Source organism: Garra rufa, chromosome 2, assembly GCF_049309525.1.
Source record: "Garra rufa chromosome 2, GarRuf1.0, whole genome shotgun sequence".
NCBI lineage: Eukaryota > Metazoa > Chordata > Actinopteri > Cypriniformes > Cyprinidae > Garra > Garra rufa.
The window spans coordinates 31,509,813-31,529,380 of record NC_133362.1 but is presented as its reverse complement, the minus strand read 5'-3'; the positions used below and the strand labels follow the sequence as shown (position 1 = coordinate 31,529,380).

The window sequence follows — 19,568 nt, the reverse complement described above, 5'->3', positions numbered from 1 at the left end:
AGGGATCACACAAAATGCAAATGTTATTTTTTATTTAGTACTGACCTGAATAAGATATTTCACATAAAATATGTTTTACATATAGTCCACAAGAGAAAATGTTGAATTGACCCTGTTCAAAAGTACATACACTTGATTCTTAATACTGTGTTGTTACCTGTTTGTTTTGTTAAGTGATAGTTTTTCATGAGTCCTTTGTTTGTCCTGAACAGTTAAACTGCCTGCTGTTCTTCAGAAAAATCTTTCAGGTCCCAAAATACTTTGGTTATTTAGCATTTTTGTGTATTTGAACCCTTTCCAATGATGACTATGATTTTGAGATCCTTCTTTTCACACTGAGGACAACTAAGGGACTCATATGCAACTATTACAGAAGGTTCAAACACTCACTGATGCTCCAGAAGGAAACATGATGCATTAAAAGCCAGGGGTGTAAACTTTTGAACAGAATGAAGATGTGTACATTTTTCTTATTTTGCCTAAATATCATATTTTCTTCATTTAGTACTGCCCTTCAGAAGCTACAGAAGATACTTACAAGTTTCCCAGAAGACAAAATAAGTTAAATTTTACCTGATCTTCAAATTCAAAAAGTTTTCACACAATTAATGCATCGTGTTTCCTTCTGGAGCATCAGTGAGTGTTTGAACCTTCTGTAATAGTTGCATATGAGTCTCTCAGTTATCTTCAGTGTAAAAAGATGGATCTCAAAATCATACAGTCATTGCTGGAAAGGGTTCAAATACACAAAAATGCTAAAAATCAAAGAATTTAGAACAGCGGGCAGTTTAACTGTTCAGGACAAACAAGGGACTCATGAACAACTATCACTAAACAAAAAAAAAAAACACAGCTGTGGATCTTTCAGAAAAACAACAGTATTAAAAATCAAGGGTATGTGAACTTTTGAGCAGGGTATTTTTTATAAATTCAGCTAATATTTTCTCTTGTGGACTGTAAGTAAACGTCTTTTATGTGAAATATCTTATTCAGGTCAGTACTAAATAAAAAATAACATGAATTTTGCATGCCTCTTATTTTGGTAAAATAATTAACATTTTGCATATTCTGCAAGGTGTATAGAAACTTTTATATTAAAACTGGCTGAATTATAAGGAAAGAAAACGTTAAGTTAACACGACATACATAGGCTACATGAAGCAATTTTCCCTTAACTTCTTTCTTCCCTATAATCCATATGTTATGAGTAGAACCATTTATATTATATTACATATGATATAAACGGCTGAAGATAAACTCACTCTGCTAATCTACAAACATCAAAAACCCTGGCCAAATACCTTCATTGACATAAACAGCAGCAACTCAAACATCACCCACTAGATGGCCTTGTTTGCACAGACTCACTTGGACGTGACGTAAACGGATATTACGTACACGGAAAGGCTTGTGATTTCTGTCATGTGATGATCGCACATAAACAACCGAAGAACTTTTTATAACATTGGGATCAGTTAAAGGTAATTTTGTGTATTGTGATTTTAATATACGTTTCCTCAATGTATAACAACTTAGTAGATTAGAAACGTTGATAATTAGTTAAACACTGCAGTCAAACAAGACAATAACATGCAGCTGTCAGAATTTCGTACCATTTCGTGTAATTTCCTCATCGTTCTTTATTATTTTCGCTACAGGGTGCAGTAGGAGAACTACATAGTCAATCTAATGAATATGGCAGATGTGAGTAAATCTGTAATGCATTTACTTAAATGTTTTTTTTTTTCTTCTTGGAAATGTCATAATGCGTTTGATTTAATTGTTGCAGAATCTGAGGAGTTATTTGTATAAACAGCTGCCAAGGTAAACGGATTTATCTTCTATTTTACGTTTAAGACCCCCCTTCCCTTTCATTATGCTTACAGAAATGTAATGACTGATTATTTTATTTTCATCATCAGTGTTGAAGGACTTCATGCAATAGTGGTGACAGATAGAGATGGAGTCCCTGTAATCAAAGGTAACAGCATCAGCTTTGGTCTGTTTGTGCATCTCTTAAAGCTTTATATGAGATTTTGCATGTTTTTCCTTTTAGTTGCTAATGACAATGCTCCTGAATATGCACTGCGGCCAGCATTCCTGTCCACATTTGCTTTGGCAACTGACCAGGGAAGCAAGCTGGGCTTGTCCAAAAATAAGAGCATCATTTGTTACTATAACACATACCAGGTACTTTCTTAACAAACATCAAAGTACATTTGATTTACAACTTGCTAAGATTTCTGATTTTAATATATGCTGTTATCTACCTCCTTGGCAGATTGTACAATTTAATCGATTACCCTTAGTCATAAGTTTCATCGCAAGTAGTAATGCTAACACAGGTGAGTTTCCACACAGTACAAAAGCCACTGAACTTCTTTATAACAACTGAATGATTAACTTCCCCTTTTTTGCATATTTAGGTTTGATCTTCAGTCTTGAGAAGGAACTAGTTCCTCTGATTGAAGAACTAAGGCAGGTGGTGGAAGTAGCTTAACAGTTATTCATCTCAGCACCTACAGACGTGGATGAGGATATAAGAGCCACAATCACTCATCCAATATGCTGTCTTGATGCCTCTATGTTCTAGTTCATACACACACACACATATGTACATAAATAATGTTGGATGGTCTTGATGCTGTATGTTTTTTATGAATGTAACCTGCTCCTTTTTGTCTCCTCATTAATAAATTTGTCTAAGGCTTTGGTTTACAAAAATACATATTTATTTACATTTTTTTTTTTTTACAAAAGGGGTACTATATACATGTTTCTAAACAACACAAGAGTGTGCATTGTTAGCTGATATTATAACAATAATGCACCCAAAGGTTTCACCGCACAAAATTAATAATTAATTACATGTTTACTTAATAGCTGCAAACGTGTACACCACCAGTCAAAAGTTTTTGAACAGTAAGATTTTTAATGATTTTTAAAGAAGTGCTCACCAAGCCTGCATTTATTTGATCCAAAGTACAGCAAAAAAAATTGAAATATTTTTACTATTTTCAATAACATTTTTATTTGAATATATTTGTAAATATAATTTATTCATTTGATTTCAAAGCTGAATTTTTTGTCATTACTCCAGTCATATGATCCTTCAGAAATCATTCTAATATTTTGATTTGCTGCTCAAAATACTATTATTGTTGAAAAGAGCTAAGTAGAATTTTTTCAGGTTTCTTTGATGCATAGAAAGTTCAGGAGAACCGCATTTATCTGAAATAGAAATCTTTCGTAACATTATAAATGTCTTTATCATAACTTTTGATCAATTTAAAGCATTCTTGATAAATAAAAGTATTAATTTCTGTAATTTCTTCTCCCGCATGATGCTTGAAGACATGAGACACTGAAGACTGGAGTAATGATGCTGAAAATGTAGCTTTGATCACAGAAATAAATTTTAAAATGTATTCAAATAGAAAGCAGTTATTTTAAATATTAAAAATATTTTACTTTTTTGCTGTACTTTAGATGAAATGCACACTTTGTGAGAACATTAACAATCATACTGTTCAAAAACTTTTGACTCGTAGTGTATACAGTGCCTTACGAAATTATTCATACCCCTTCATTTTTTTTCACATTTTGTTATGTTGCTGCCTTATGTTAAACTACTTTAAATTACTTTTTTCCCACATCAATCTACACTCCCTACTCCATAATGGCAAAGCAAAAAATTGGTTTTTAACATCTGTGCAAATTTATTAAAAATAAAAAACTGAAAAGTAAAGTAAGTATTCATACCTTTGGGACACTCGAAATTTAGCTCAGGAGCATTCATATTGCTTCTAGATGTTACTACACTTCGAGTGGAGTTAAACTGTGGCAAATTCATTTGAATGAGTATGATTTAGAAAGGCACACACCTCTCAGAAAAGGTCTAACAGCTGAAAATGCATATCAGAGCAAAAACCAAGTCCTGAGGTCAAGATAACTGCCTGTAGAGCTCAGTGACAGACTTGCGTTAAGGCAATGATCTAAGGAAGAGTTCAGAAAAAAATCTGCTGCATTGAAGGTTCACAGAAGCATTATCCATAATAGAAGACGATTGGAACAACTAGGACTCTAGAAAATGTCTGCCAGCCCCCATCCAAGCTGACAGAGATTGAGAGGTGAAAAGGTGAGGCAAAGAATGGCAGATAATTGCCAAATGCAGATGTGCAAAGCTTGTCATATCATACCCAAAAAGACTTGAAGCTGTAAAGTTGCTTCAACTATTTACTGAGTTAAGGGTATGAATACTTATGCAATGTACTTATTTCACTGTTTTATTTTTAATAAATTTGTAAAATTTTCAAATCTGGTTTTTGCTTTGTCATTATTATGGTGTATGGAGTGTTAATTGGTGTGAGGAAAAACTAATTTAAAGCAGTTTAACATAATGCTGCAACAAAACAAAATGTGAAAAAAATGAAGGGGTATGAATACTTTTGCAAGGCACTGTATAAGGGGGATGTACATATGTTTAAAAGCACACACACTCTTTAACTTGGCTTGGAGAAGAATAACAAGAACTGAAAGCTCAACACAAAACACAATATCAGAAAAAACTACTGTCAATTATAACCTTAACGCAGGTAGTGTACTGCCTCCAGATATCTTTGTGAAGCACAATATTTTTCACCCTTTGATGTAAAAACTTGTGATTCATTGCCCAGAAGATTATCTTAGGTGTGATGAGTTGTACAACCATGATGCACAAGATCACAGAGCAGTTAATAAATCCTCATAGCACGCAGTTGCTCCATTACTACTTCTCTCCATGTTGAACATCATCGTCCTTTCTTTATCTGGGACTGGAAATGCAAGGTAGTCACGGTTAGAGATAAGGACAACAGAGAGACAAATATATCTGCAGTGGGTTCAGACTGGTTAAGTGGGGTCTTTTTGAACTGTTAACTATTACGTACATTGATTATTCATAGTGACTTCTTTCATGGATAACTTAGGTTCCTCTTACCAGTTTCCATCGTAGTATCTTAATCCATTCATCTGCTTCAGCACCAGATTTTGCACACAAATAAAACGTCCTCTCTGGAAACACCAGACTATAGGAAAGACATAAGAATGAAACATCTTAATAAAGAGTTGTATTGTGAAGTAAAAGGCTGAAATTAAGCATGCACTGGAAAGCATGTGGGCAGGAGGAAGTCCATGGATAGGAGTTTCTGACTACACTTCCTCATTACAGAGAATCACTAACATGTTGGAAAATATCACACACAATAGTTATTAAAAACACAATATTAGTATTCTGATGTCTAATTGTAATTACTTCCTATTGTTACTTCTTAGTCTGTACATAGACAGCGTGAATGCTTTGAAGATCGTCTGTAAGGCTGATTTAGTCAGCACAGGAACTGTAAGTTGTCAGATACTTGAATGCTGCAGATATACCAGCTCATTTTCAGTTGCCAAAAATAGCCAGTAATTTTACAGTTGGCCAATTGCAGAAGTTTCAGATGTAAAAACAGACATGGTATCTAGTCTAACACAACAGAAAGGGGTCTTACTCATTTATTTATCTTTTAAAACTTTGGTTTTGTAATTAAATGAAACTGTTTTAGGCATGTCTATTTATTACCAAGTTACATTTTTAACGGTAGCCACCCTTGTCATATAGAACATATGCAGTGTTGGGGGGTAACTAGTTATATATAACAGAGTTACATAATTTAATTACTAAATAAATTTAATTGCAATCCATTACAGGTACTGAGAAAAAAATGGGTAATTAAATTAGTAACTTATGAAAATGTTAACGATTACATAGGGTTACATCTAAATGTTTTCACACACACCCACATACAGATGTAAGTGATTTCTTTCCCAAATTGCACTGACTTCTCTAAAACATGAGATATCAATGTTTCAGGAGTTTAGGACACAGAATAATAACACCAGAACTCTTTTATTTCCCATTTGGTTTTATGTATATGCTTTCTTTTTTTTTGAAGATTAACTGTTTTTTCCAAAGCATTGTTAGATGCCAGTGTTTCCTGTCATAGTTATCCAAAGATTTGATTTTTAAAAACAGCATCGTAGCTATTAAACTATATATTGTTGTGAGTATTTAACCTCAGAATGATCTCAAAGTAAAAAGAGGTGCTAAAGTCTGATTTTGTGGTGGCTGCGCTTTAAAATGTTTCTTAATATACTACTTAAATACTACTGTAAGGTTAACTCTGCCTGCTTTAAATGTTTCAAAGTGATTAACAGTTGAAAACACTCATTAGACATTTAGAAAAGTAATCAAAAGGTAATCAAATTTAATCAGTTACATTACTTTAATAAAGTAATTGAAATAGTTACTTAATCATTACAGAACTTGTAATCTGTACCCTATTACATTTCCAAAGTAACCTTTCTATCATAAATGCAATTCAGAAATGAACTGGCCTTGTTGATTACATTTCTAAATAAACCAGGGTTATTATTGTTAACTAAAAACAAAACAATTAAAAAATTATAACTTGAAGTACAAAATATACTTAGTTTAAGTCTAAATACTAAAATAACTCAAACTAAAATAAAAACAATATTGACATATTTTAAAGACCTAAACAAATTAATGACCAATACACTTACATTACTAAAACTTTAATTAAAATATAAAAACTATTTTAAGAAAATATATAAAAATCTAATTCAAAATATTACCAAAAACAACTGTATATCAATGATGCTAAAATAACAATGCAGCAAACAGGATAAAGTAATGTAACTGTAATTCGAGTTTTAATATAAAGTCCCCATGAAATCAAAAATGAAGTTTTTGGCTTTTAGTATGAATATGTTAGCCTTAAAGTTATCTAAAAGCTAGTGTGCTCCAAAACAATGACAAAATTTGCATTTACAAGATATAACACTCAAAACTTACTGTCTGTAACATCCGCCAATATGGATCAACGATTTTGATGACATCACCCTGCACTTCGTCAAACGCTTCTCGACAAACTTTCTGTCCAATCAAATGCTCTCTAGAATCTGAAGCGTCTTGCCCCCTACACTATAAATAGACGCCAAAGCTGTGGCTGAAATTGGTCACTTGTTCACAGAATTAGAATTTTCTGTTCAGGGAATGACACATAGTGCTCTATACAGGGGAAAGGGAACAATTCAGACTGTAAATATGCTTTCCGTTGGGGTGAAACAAGTATGGTTTTCTGCAGTTCTACCTGAACAGCCGCAGAGTGCACAGTCTGCTCCGGTCCAACGTATTGGACCCATTTGAATTACACAGAATGTTATATTTTATAGTGATATAGATGAGACTGTGGCTATCATACACTGTCAAATGCGGTTACAGAGCTCAGCGGCTCTGGTCCAACCTGTGATGTCTAGAAACGCTAGATATGTCCCGCCCTGTCTTCCTGTTTCAGTTGAAATTAAGTCAACACATGGAAAAACGATGCATGTTTCAAAGCACTTCAGTGGACCTTTAAATTCTGAATTTTGCCAAGAAAGAAAAAAGAAAAAGCTAATGTAGGTTTCCATTGCAGTATTGAAATATCATGCATTATGACCATGTTATAAATCTCTCACCAGAAGCAGTTAACCCTCTCCTGACTGTAATCAAACTGGACAGCAGAGCACTCCGTCAGATCCAGGGTTCGTATTGGCTCTACAACCTGAGAAGACAGTTTCTTTGAGATTAACCATTAACTTTTTAATTCTTAATTCTTAACCATTAATTCTTTTCTAATTATAAATCTTATTGTACAAAACACACGGACCTACCATTTTGTCTTTAAAATATTTAAGTTCATTTCTATTCAGTATGAACCATCTTTGCTTCCAGTTCTGCCCAAAAAACAGATAAAGAGGAAACCATCAGACAACAAAACTAGTTCTAGGTTTGCTCTAAAACCAGTTTAACCAAGTCACAATTTACCTTAAACTGGCATTTACTGCAAACGCAGTTTGCAATATTTCACAAAAAAGACATTTACATATAGTCCACAAGACAAAATAATAGTTGAATTTATAAAAATGACCCTGTTCAAAAGTTTTCATCCACTTGATTCTTAATACTGTGTTGTCACCTGAATGATCTACAGTGTTTTTTTGTTTGTTTAGTGATAGTTGTTCATAAATCTAAATGCCCTGAACAGTTAAACAGCCTGTTGTTCTTCAGAAAAAGCCTTCAGGTCTCACAAATTCTGATTTTTCATCATTTCTGTGTATTTAAACCCTTTCCAACAATGACTGTGTGGTTTTGAGATCCATCTTTTCACACTGAGGACAACTGAGGGACTCATGCAACTATCACAGAAGGTTCAAACACTCACTGATGCTTCAGAAGAAAACACAATGACCATTAAGAGCTTTAAAAAACTTTTTGAATTTGAATATCAGGGTAACTTTAACTTATTTTGTCTTCTGGGAAACATGTAAGTGTCTTCTGTAGCTTCTGAAAGGTAGTACTAAATAAAAAAAATAATATGGTTGGGCAAAATAAGAAAAATGTACACATCTTCATTCTGTTCAAAAGTTTACACCCCTGGCTCTTTTTCTTTCTGGAGCATAAGTGAGCATTTGAACCTTCTGTAATAGTTGCATATGAGTCCCTCAGTAGCCCTCAGTGTGAAAAGATGAATCTCAAAATCATACAGTCATTGTTGGAAAGGGCTCAAATACACAAAAATGCTTTATAACCCAATCATTTCTGGGACCGTAATGATTTTTCTGAAGAACAGCAGGCAGTTTAACTGCAATTCAACTATCACCAAAAACAAAACACAGTTGTGTTTCTGCAAGGTATGTAAACTTTTGACCTCAGCTGTATATAGTAACTTGTGTAACCATACCTTGATGAACGCTCCTTGTTTAACCAGATAACCCTCTTTAGTTCCAAGCTGTAGACAACATAAAATTACTTTCAACCTTGCTTTTTCCAAGCCACGTTACTGTTTCAAATGCAGTGTGTGCATGTAGTTCTGTACACTATAATTTTGACTTACTGCTGGAGCATTAGGCACCAGGTCGTTTTCATGCCGGCCTGTCTGCATGGCCGTATGCACACACACAGTTTCATAAATGGATGGTTCTTCCACCTGCCGTGGGTATGGGAACCGCAGCACTATCAGGTTTCCTTGGTTACAAGAGTGAAATAGGAAGAGGAAAGAGGGTCAGTGTGCCTGAGAAATGCTAAAAAGCAGTTTGTGAACTGTAAATTAAAAGTGCACAGCAAACCTGCTTCACTGCCTAGAAGAGGCTGGTTGGCAAGATGACTGCAAAAATCCTGAAGGCAAGGGAATTCATTGAAGCCAAAGGCATATTTGCCAAACTGCCGCCGAACATGGAAGTGTTTCACTGAATCCTTTGCTCTAAAAATGTTCAGAGATGAAAAAGGCAGTGAAGAAGTGCTGTATGCTGTGTCTGAAATGCCAGTATTGTACAGTGTTAACTTGTTTATAGAACTAATGTATGAAATGTAGTTGAAATAGGGAGAAACATCAGTCAGAGTCACAGTGACCATGCAGGTTACTGCCTCATGGATTGTGTGAATCAGTTTCTTATTTATATTTTCCAGTAGGAGTATAGTGGCTTTACTTTAAAGACACAAGACAAAGTGAGGTTTACAGCTGATATGTTGAAAAGGGGAACCGAAAAACTTCAAGTAATCATGAAGGACCACCGAAAATAAGAGAAATGGAAAATAAGGGGACTAACAAAAACCATATTGGTCCATCATTTGACATTTTAACTTGCTTGCTTTAAAGGTCAAAGGAAAAAAGCTTATTTTAGCAATGGTGAGTGCCTATATTGCTGGCAGTAACAAAGTTCAGATAAGTTCACTAAGGGTATTAGATGTGTATATGGGCCGTTCTACAGAAGTGGTGCAAACTGCTGTCCACAACCAAAAAACTCATTTAAAAAGCATTTAAGAGATTTGTTGTAATTTGAATCCAGTCTTTCTTTGTAAAAGGCAAAAAGTTGATCATACTCTATTTTCGCTAGCAACAGCATTGCATTACAGAATTTTAACTTGCATACTAGTACACTGAAAACAACATTTTAGTACAGTTATGCATTTTTTTAGTATTTTAGTATGTTTCTTTCCCCAAAATAAAGGATAATGTGTTCCTTTTTGTCACTTTAATTGACTGTTTCGGTAGTGACAATTTTAGATAGTTTTGAAGCTGGCTCAAAGATGTTAATCAGCACATGGTTAGCTAGCACAGTTCTGAACAGTTGTACACATACAAAATTGATTAATTAATTTGATTAATTGTTCGGTAGTGACATTCCTTAAAGTTACACACAGATTTTCACATGAACACATTTACCTCAAAATGACGGACCCTATCTACTCACCATTTAAGCTATGAGAGAGAGGGACACATTAATATTTCTTGATCACAATTTTAGGGGTGAAGTTAAAATCAGTCTCAGCCAATGGACTAAAACGTGGTTTCGGTAGTGACATGAAAATGCGGGACACATTTCATGATTTACAAAGAAAATCTAAAGTAATTTTTTTTTATAACTTCACTTTTTTAAAAAATTAAAAATGTGTTTTTAAAAACAACAATAGAGTAAAATGCAAAAATTGCTTCAATATTATTTTTATAAGTTGAAATTTAGGGGTTAGGGTTTGGGACAGCCACTTCCCAATTGAAAGTACCCAATAAATGATGATTTTCTATATATTAAGCTTACTGATATTTCAAATATTTTGGTGGATTTCTACAGATAATAGAATGATTAGCTATAGTAAACATCTAAGATTTGAATACTTCAATAACACTTGAAACTGTTTTAGGCATCTCTATTTATTACCAAGTTACATTTTTAATGGTAGCCACCCTTGTCATATAGAACATATGCAGTGTTGGGGAGTAACTAGTTATATATAACAGACAGAGTTACATAATTTAATTACTAAATAAATTTAATTGCAATCCATTACAGGTACTGAGAAAAAAATGTGTAATTAAATTACTTACTTATGAAAATGTTAACGATTACATAGGGTTACATCTAAATGTTTTCACACACACCCACATACAGATGTAAGTGATTTCTTTCCCAAATTGCAACTGACTTCTCTAAAACATGAGATACCAATGTTTCAGGAGTTTAGGACACAGAATAATAACACCAGAACTCTTTTATTTCCCATTTGTTTTTATGTATATGCTTTCTTTTTTAAGATTCAGTGTTTTGTTTTTTTTGCAAAGCATCTTTAGATGCCAGTGTTTCCTGTCATAGTTATGCAAAGATTTGATTTCAAAAACTATATCTTGTTATGAGTATTTAACCTCAGAATGATCTCAAAGTAAAAACAGGTGCTAAAGTCTGATTTGTTTATTATTATTTTTTGGTGTTTTTCAATAACATTTGGGTTTTTTATGTGTACAGCTGTTCAGAACTGTGCTAGCTAACCATGTGCTGATTAGCATCTTTGAGCTAGCTTCAAAACTATCTAAAATTGTCACTACCGAAACAGTCAAATAAAGTGACAAAAGGGAACACATAATCCTTTATTTTGGGGAAATAAACATACTAAAATACAAAAAAAAAAAAGAAAAAAATGCATAACTGTACTAAAATTTTGTTTTAGTAGTGTATTAGTATGCAAGTTAAAATTCTGTAATGCGATGCCGTTGCTACCGAAAATAAAGTATATTGAATTATCAACTAAGATTTTATGATGGTGTTTGGTTCAATGTATATTCAGACTAATAAATCCTTATTTTTGAAATCAGTATGATCAACTTTTTGCCTTTTACAAAGAAAGACTGGATTCAAATTACAACGAATCTCTTAAATAACACTTGAAATATTGTTAAAATTGTCATCGTTATTAATTTACCTACAAACTTTGAATAAAATAGCAAAAAATATATTTTAATGATAGATGTAAGCAAAATCTTAATAGGTCAATATAACCCTTCCTTTTAAATTACATATTACTATGTTTCCGTAGCGGAAAATTTGGGAAGAGGACAAACATTCCAAAACTTTCTGAAAATACAGAATGAGACCTTGTGTACCTTGTACCTTGTACCTTGATCCATATACTGTGTATATATATACACACTACTATTCAAATGTTTGGGGTCAGTAAGATTTTTTTTTAAAGAAACATAATTTTATTCAGCAAGGACGGAATAAATTAATCAAAAGTGACAGTAAAGGCATTAACAATATTAAAAACATTTCTATTTTAAATGACTTTCTATTCACCAAAGAATCCTGAAAAACAGGTATGACGGTTTCCACAAAAATATTAAGCAACTGTTTTCAGCATTGATAACAATAGGAAATATTTCTTGAGCAGAAAATCAGTATTAGAATGATTTCTGAAGGGTCATGTGACACTGAAGACTGAAGTAATGATGCTGAAAATTCAGCTTTGCCATCACATGAATAAATTACATTTGTAATTATTAAGGATTTTTTTATTTACTTAGTCATATTAATGTTTGTTATTACAATATCTATTGTCCTAAGTACACTTACAATTTTTTAATAATAGGTTTCGGAGGTACTGTACATTTTACAAGTTGATTGGAGTGCATACAAAGAAATATTCAAGTGTGTTTGTGTCTAAGCATACTGCAATTTAATCTCCAAGCGATTCAGCTGAGTGGACCACAAGTACTTCTAAACTTTTGACGGAAGTGGACATTTCTTACCGGACAGACAATGCGAAGCAGTCAGATCCTTTGTTGCTGTTTCTGAGTAAAAAATTCCCATCTACCCCATTCGAAAGGAGAAGAGCTTCAGCTGCATGCCGGGACAGATCATAATGATACCAGCTACAGACAGAAACAGAACGGTGCACTTAAACACAAAGCCAAGTTGAACGTTGATATCCACTATTGACTGTCAACATCCACACACTGTTACCAGACAGTTTTTTTGGAAATGGGCAACTAGGTTAGAAAACACAACGCATATGTGTATTATATCTATATTGATGCACAGGAGTGATTTCTCTTAAAACAAGAATAACGCATCATTGCATTACCACAGCAAAATGTCATTTGCATATTTCACTTAAATGGAAATCCATTTAGGATTGTCATGATGCATGACATTAATAGACTGATATGTGACCCTGGACCACAAAAACAGTTTTAAGTAGCATGGGTATATTTGTAGCAATAGGTTGTATGGGTGTCAAAATTATAAAGTTTTCTTTTATGCCAAAAATCATTAGGGTATCAAGTAAAGATCATGCTCCGAATTTCCTACCGTAAATATATCAAAACGTATTTCTGAGTAGTAATATGCATTGCTAAGAACCTCATTTGGACAACTTTAAAGGTGATTTTCTCAGTATTTAGATTTTTTTGCACCCTCAGATTCCAGATTTTCAAATAGTTGCATCTCAGCCAAATAGTCTCGTAACAAACCATGCATTAATGGAAAGCTTATTTATTCAGCTTTCAGATGATGTATAAATCTCAATTTCAAAAAATTTACCATTATGGTTTTGTGGTCCATGGTCACATATCACAGAACAGCCATCTTGCTGAAATAACCTTCAGGCTGTTGTGCGGCTTAATTACACAATGTAGTGACATATTTGCTGTTGTTCCAGTATGCTGATATTAATATGCCATGTTTGTCCCATATTATGTCTAGATAACAAGTAATGTCCTTAGCATAATGTTTTGGGGTAAATCTTATTGCAATGCTAAATAAATTAATATATAAAATAAGCTATTTAAATGGTTGATACACATTCCACCAAATATTTGTTGTAAAACAATTTATGAATGAGATGATTCTCATGACTTCAACAGCCTCTTAATGTTTCAACAGTCCTTTGACAAGCGAATGTGAAACATCCACATGCATAACTGTAATTAGAATTGAGATTAATATGCTTTCTTTTTATGAAAATAATGGCTTTTTGGGGTGAAATATAACCTTGACATCTTGGACTTTGTATAATGACTGTAAAATTAAAATGTAGACTGAAAAAAATGTTTTGCTGTGTTATAAAAATGTGCTAAATTAGATAACAGTCAGTGAGCTATTTGCTTTCGTCAATCCTTTCATTCACTATAGATGAGTATGAATGATAAGGGGAAGATAGAAGATGAAAAGATAGAAGTATTTCCGCACACTTTCGCTGCCGCCGCTATTCAACAACAAACAGGTGTAACTACAAATTAAATAAATAATGGCATTAAATATACAAGAGTTTGCTCTTTATAAACTTTTTTTCTTTTTTAAAATTTGTTTTTATTCTCGCATTTGCGTATAACACTGTAAAAACAATGTGATTAAACTACTTTCACAGATACAAAATTAGATCAAGAAACATAAAAGAGGATCTGAGACTAATACACAAACTTCTTTCAGGGGGGTTCAAATAAAAGAGTGTATGGTTAACTATTTTTAATGCTGTGCTTACTGTCCGGTATAGGAAATTATTATTTTTTGAGGGGTGAATATGAGTTTGAAAAGGTCCAAGTAGCTGATAAAAACAAAGGGTTGGTTCAACTCACCTTACAGACTCCAGCTCGTCGATTTCTTCCCCGCTGCTCAGAGTTGAACTGACACTCATGGTTTAATCTCCAGTGACTGAAGCAGATTTCAGTGTGTAGCGGCTCGCTAGGTCGCTGTCAGTCAGTCACTCAGCCAGTCAGCACTAATGTCAGTTCAGGTCGAAGTAAAGCAGTTTGTACTTACAGCTGTTCATTACGTTACAATCGAAAGCGACAGCACAGGGAAGTCAGATAGATCCGCCCACATATTAATATCCTTATAATTTAGGGAACCATACGCTGATTCAAACTTCTTGTCATGCAAGACTGGTCACATTTAAGACAGCTCCAGAACATGCGAAGCGCACACGGCAGAATTTAAATCGTCACAAAACTGGTCCAGCAAGAAAAATAATTAGGCAGTTATGGTCATAATTTTAGTAATTATAGCTAATTATAAGTTACAGCATAGTATGGACATAGTAGTATAAAAATAACAATAATAATGTACTAATCATTAAACCGTGATTTCATTAAGCATAATTATTAAGAGGTATTCTTCCGCTAGAGGACTTACTATGCGACATATGCAACAAGGTATACTGTATTCTTCCGCTAGAGGACTTACTATGCGACATATGCAACAAGGTATACTGTATTCTTCCGCTAGAGGACTTACTATGCGACATATGCAACAAGGTATACTGTATTCTTCCGCTAGAGGACTTACTATGCGACATATGCAACAAGGTATACTGTATTCTTCCGCTAGAGGACTTACTATGCGACATATGCAACAAGGTATACTGTATTCTTCCGCTAGAGGACTTACTATGCGACATATGCAACAAGGTATACTGTATTCTTCCGCTAGAGGACTTACTATGCGACATATGCAACAAGGTATACTGTATTCTTCCGCTAGAGGACTTACTATGCGACATATGCAACAAGGTATAGGCCTACTGTATTCTTCCGCTAGAGGACTTACTATGCGACATATGCAACAAGGTATACTGTATTCTTCCGCTAGAGGGTGTGTTCCAACCGATTCGGTTGCGCTTGTTTGACGCATTCATTAAAGAACCGAGTCAAAAGATTTAATCATTTGAAAATGTATCATATTAATTAGTTAATAACAGTAGTGTAGGTAGTTTTTTAACTGCTACTTGGTTTTAAAAAACAGGTCGTTATTGAAAACGCTACATTATTTGTAAAGTAACTTGTTCAGTCAAATAGGAAGGTCTCAGAAGTGCAATGCTGCCATCTTCTGACCACAGCACATTTTACATACAATATTAAAGCACCTAATAAACGCATCTCTTGACCTTACAATGCTCTTTTGCAAGTGTTATACCCATTCAGACAATTTTAGAGACAAGTGGATTTTAAATACAACTTCTAAACAATTATTTTCAGCTTTGTCTGTAGGTAAAACGTTGATTGTCTAAAAAATGGTGACAGAAATAATATAAATCAGCATAGTCCATATGCACTGACTTCTTGACTTTCAAGAGTAACTCTTGAGAACAACAAAAAAAAAATAAAAAAAAATAAACCCTTCTCACTTTCTTGCTCTTCAGTGTAGTTACCTGTGGAAATAAATCTACCTTTATCATATTCCAAATGTATGCCAAAGTGTTTTTATACACTATACCAGTCAAACGTTTTTGAACAGTAAGATCTCCAATGTTTTTAAAGAAGTATCCTCTACTTATTCAAAAACGGATATTTTCTGACATGATCTGGCATCCAGAGCTGGATCTGCTATTTCTGCCGTGGAGGCATGATCTAACAGTTATACTACAGTAGTTTATAAAATATATACTATCTTGTATACTTCAGGCCTACTGCCCAAAATAGGATTTTAAAGCCAATTCTTATCTCTCAAAAAAGTGCTTTACAAAAATACAGGCTAGGGTATCTGTTGTGTATGTGTTCATATTCAAGCAGTAGTCAAGTTTTAAAGTTTTAAGTGTTTTATTGCAAATTTTACAAATACTACAAATGGCTCACATGAGATGTACAATGATAAATAATGTTTTCTAGAAATCATCTTTGATGATCAATCTGGTTTCTCAGTTCACATTTTTTAAATCCAAGCATTTACTTTTGCAATAAAAATACAATTGCAGTGAAGTATAAAAAGCAATCTAGCACTTATCATAAAATACTGGACTTGTCCATTTGTAATGAATGCAGTCAGCATGTTCAATGTCAGATTAAACACACAAATGGACATCAAGGACCTTGGGTTAAAAAATACATTAGCTCTTGTTTAAGTTTACCTCATTTTATTCCTAAGCAGAATATTTTTTTTATTAAGATCATCATTTGCAGTTATTTGCTAGAATATAAAATGACTGTGGGAATTTGTGTGAATTTACGCATATGTTAGTGTTAAAGAAAGTGTGAGCTCATTTTCTCATGGTCTAAATTTTTAACCCTCAATAACCAAAAATGAAGTATTGCATTACAGTAGGAGCAAAGTAGCCACAGTATCTTGGCATATACTTGCCACATCCTAACCCACAATTCATCCTCACAACTCTGAGGTTCTTGCTGGAGTGAATATGTAATTAAAAATGTCACAGGCACAGCCTTGTGAAATGTAAACAATTCTCTGCATATCTTTTGTCTACAAAAGCCAGACTCCAAGTCTATTCTGCAATCACTGGACTGGAATGAGTTTGCGATGCAGTTCATCTGTAAGCATCTGAGAGCCCAGGTACTGTACATCGCTGCGAAAACACTTATTAGGCAGAAAAAAAGTCAGACCTGACATCTAACTGGTCAGAGTATCTGCCGATCATTAAAGTGCAAGAACATACAGTCATTATTTGAATTAATGACCGTGAATGTAAGATCAAGGGCAACTTTCTTATTGCTCATGAAAGAATAGTGCCCGCTTCTGCGTTGCAGTCTGTTAAATGGGGCTCGTCAGCATTCACACTGAGGTTCTGAGGGACGTGTCTGGAGGGCAGTCTTTGAGCAGCTTTGTTCTTCTTCCATTGCTGTAAACTCGTGCAATAGTCTTGTGCTGAGAGTCTCTCCATTTTCTGTGCTCTCGCCAGGTCAGATGGGCAGATAGTGTTACAAAAGACATGAAACAGGATCCTGTGACACAGAAAGAGCCCAGAGTTAATTACACTGTACATATCATGAACTGCCTTTAAGATCAGATAAAACCATAAATAAATGATTCCAATAAAGCTTGGCCAAAGTCTATTTTACCAGCCATCGTGGTAACACCCACAGGTATCTATTTTCTATATAAGTACAGATACTATCTACTTGAATGGGAAGTAACTAAGAACTAGTTTGTCAAGGTTGCATTTCATTAAAAGTTCTTAAATAGCTTTTTCAAGCTTAAATTATGCTATTTTTGGGCATGCATATTCTTGCCTTAACTGTGAAGGATATATGCAGCAATGCCTTAGAAACAGGAAAAAAACAAGGCATATCAGAAGGAATCTTTTGTGTTGGATGTTGTCTTAAGGCTGAATTACACTACATGGCTTTTGTCCAGATTTGCAGGCCAAAAGAGTAGACTAGTTGCTGAAAGTCAGAGTCAGTCAGCATATTTTTAGTTGACAGACTTTGCACAGACTCTGATTTAAACTGTGATTCTATCCAAACACTAAATAAAAGCAAAAACAAAATTACTATTGTTATATGTGACCCTGAACGACAAAACCAGTCGTAAGTAGCATGGGTATATTTGTAGGAACAGCCAACAATACATTGTATGGGTCAAAATGATACATTTTTCTTTTATGTCAAAAATCATTAGGAAATTATGTAAAGATCATTATCCATGAAGATATTTTGTCAATCAAAACTTTGATTAGAAATATGCATTGCTACAAACTTCATTTGGATAACTTTAAAGGCGATTTTCTCAATATTGAGATTTTTTTGCACCCTCAGATTCCAGATTTTCAAATTTGTATCTCAGCCAAATATTGTCCTACCATAGAAAACCATACATGTATAAAAGATGTATAAATCTCAATTTCCAAAAATTGACACTTATGTCTTGTTTTGTGGTCCAGGGTCACATATTTCACTGAAAAATAGTGTATTACAGCCTTTAACATGTCATCTGGGTAATCAGGTCACCCTCATAATGCGATTATAATTGTATTTTGCAAATATCGGAATTAAACTTTACCTCACATAAACATAATACTTAAATCAAACTAATATGATTAAGCTCATAATTCTTGTAGTCACAATTGCATTAGGCAATAGAAGACTATGCGACGAAAGCAGTGAGGCAAACACAGCTGCATTGCGATGTTCATCAGAGCACAGAATAACCTTCCACTACGTCTGTAGACATGTTTTTATTTGACCCTGCTGTGGTTTATGTGAATAATCGCGGTAAAATAACCATATGTCTTCGCGAATAATCAGAATAATAAAAATTGTACATAAATGGGACTAGAGAGGTTTGCTTGTGACATCTTCATAATAATCACATTATTGATACACATGTAAATGTAGTCAGGGTTACAGTCAGTGACTGGTATGTAAACAAGCTGATTCAGGTGTGTGTGTGTGTAATACCTAGGTAGCAGGGCCAGGACTGTGGTAAGTCCACATACTAAATAGAAGGATGCTTCAGACATCACTTTTGTCTCAACGCCATAGGGGTTTGTAGGAGAATTGCATGTCACACACGTAATGCTGAACAACAGGACAAAGGCATAATAGAAAAAGGCACTGAAGAGCAGCAATGCAGCATGTATCCATGTCTGAAAAAACAAAAAACAATCAAGACCAGTGTTAGCAAAAGATACAGAGACAGTCACTCATACAGTGGTGGCCAAAATGTTTAGAACACTAGTAATTTCACCAGCTAAAAATGGTTTCAAGTCAGTTATTTTTCTTTTGCTGTAGTGTGTCAGTAGGAAATATTAGTTGCAATTGTAATTGTAATTAATTGTAATAATCCAGTGAGGTTTTTGTTTGCACATGGAGTCTGACAACAGCCAGTGCTCCACACAGAGATCTGATCTCATCATCATCCAGTCTGTCTGGAATGACATGAAGAAACAGAACAAACTGAGACAGACTAAATCCAGAAGAACT

The 19,568-nt window shown here is 34.0% G+C and overlaps 3 protein-coding genes across 5 annotated transcripts in view; 1 reads left to right on the top strand and 2 right to left on the bottom strand.

Annotated features, from left to right (window-relative positions):
• The first annotated feature begins 1,386 nt into the window (after window positions 1-1,386).
• lamtor3 (late endosomal/lysosomal adaptor, MAPK and MTOR activator 3) lies at window positions 1,387-2,724 on the top strand. The gene is made up of 7 exons (XM_073835101.1): window positions 1,387-1,481; window positions 1,659-1,704; window positions 1,790-1,824; window positions 1,923-1,981; window positions 2,057-2,190; window positions 2,282-2,345; window positions 2,427-2,724. Exons 2-7 carry the CDS (start codon window positions 1,690-1,692, stop codon window positions 2,498-2,500), a joined length of 381 nt encoding a protein of 126 aa, XP_073691202.1. The 5' UTR covers window positions 1,387-1,481; window positions 1,659-1,689; the 3' UTR covers window positions 2,501-2,724.
• A 193-nt stretch (window positions 2,725-2,917) lies between these two features.
• dapp1 (dual adaptor of phosphotyrosine and 3-phosphoinositides) lies at window positions 2,918-14,988 on the bottom strand. Its single transcript, XM_073835102.1, has 9 exons — window positions 14,493-14,988; window positions 12,666-12,788; window positions 9,214-9,347; window positions 8,982-9,112; window positions 8,829-8,876; window positions 7,759-7,821; window positions 7,564-7,649; window positions 4,979-5,066; window positions 2,918-4,814 (listed from the first exon to the last, which is right to left on the bottom strand). The coding sequence occupies exons 1-9, from the start codon at window positions 14,549-14,551 to the stop codon at window positions 4,791-4,793; spliced, it is 756 nt and encodes a 251-aa protein (XP_073691203.1). The 5' UTR covers window positions 14,552-14,988; the 3' UTR covers window positions 2,918-4,790.
• Window positions 14,989-16,432: 1,444 nt separating this feature from the next.
• atp10d (ATPase phospholipid transporting 10D) overlaps window positions 16,433-19,568 on the bottom strand; it is a 31,985-nt gene continuing 28,849 nt past the window's right edge. For all 3 annotated transcript variants that reach the window (XM_073834108.1, XM_073834110.1, XM_073834109.1), the window contains 2 exons: window positions 19,044-19,231; window positions 16,433-17,588 (listed from right to left, as the gene is read on the bottom strand). In XM_073834108.1, coding sequence (XP_073690209.1) covers window positions 17,360-17,588; window positions 19,044-19,231 — 417 coding nt within the window. In that variant the 3' untranslated portion in view covers window positions 16,433-17,359. The remainder of the gene's footprint in view (window positions 17,589-19,043; window positions 19,232-19,568) is intronic.

Coding starts and splice junctions, on each gene's coding strand:
- lamtor3 (XM_073835101.1), top strand. Junction 2,191..2,281: donor GTTACTATAACACATACCAG/GTACTTTCTTAA, acceptor CCTCCTTGGCAG/ATTGTACAATTTAATCGATT. Junction 2,346..2,426: donor AAGTAGTAATGCTAACACAG/GTGAGTTTCCAC, acceptor TTGCATATTTAG/GTTTGATCTTCAGTCTTGAG.
- dapp1 (XM_073835102.1), bottom strand. CDS start 14,551: ATGAGTGTCAGTTCAACTCTGAGCAGCGGGGAAGAAATCGACGAGCTG. Junction 12,789..14,492: donor GACGAGCTGGAGTCTGTAAG/GTGAGTTGAACC, acceptor TTCTGTCTGTAG/CTGGTATCATTATGATCTGT. Junction 7,650..7,758: donor AATATTTTAAAGACAAAATG/GTAGGTCCGTGT, acceptor CTGTCTTCTCAG/GTTGTAGAGCCAATACGAAC.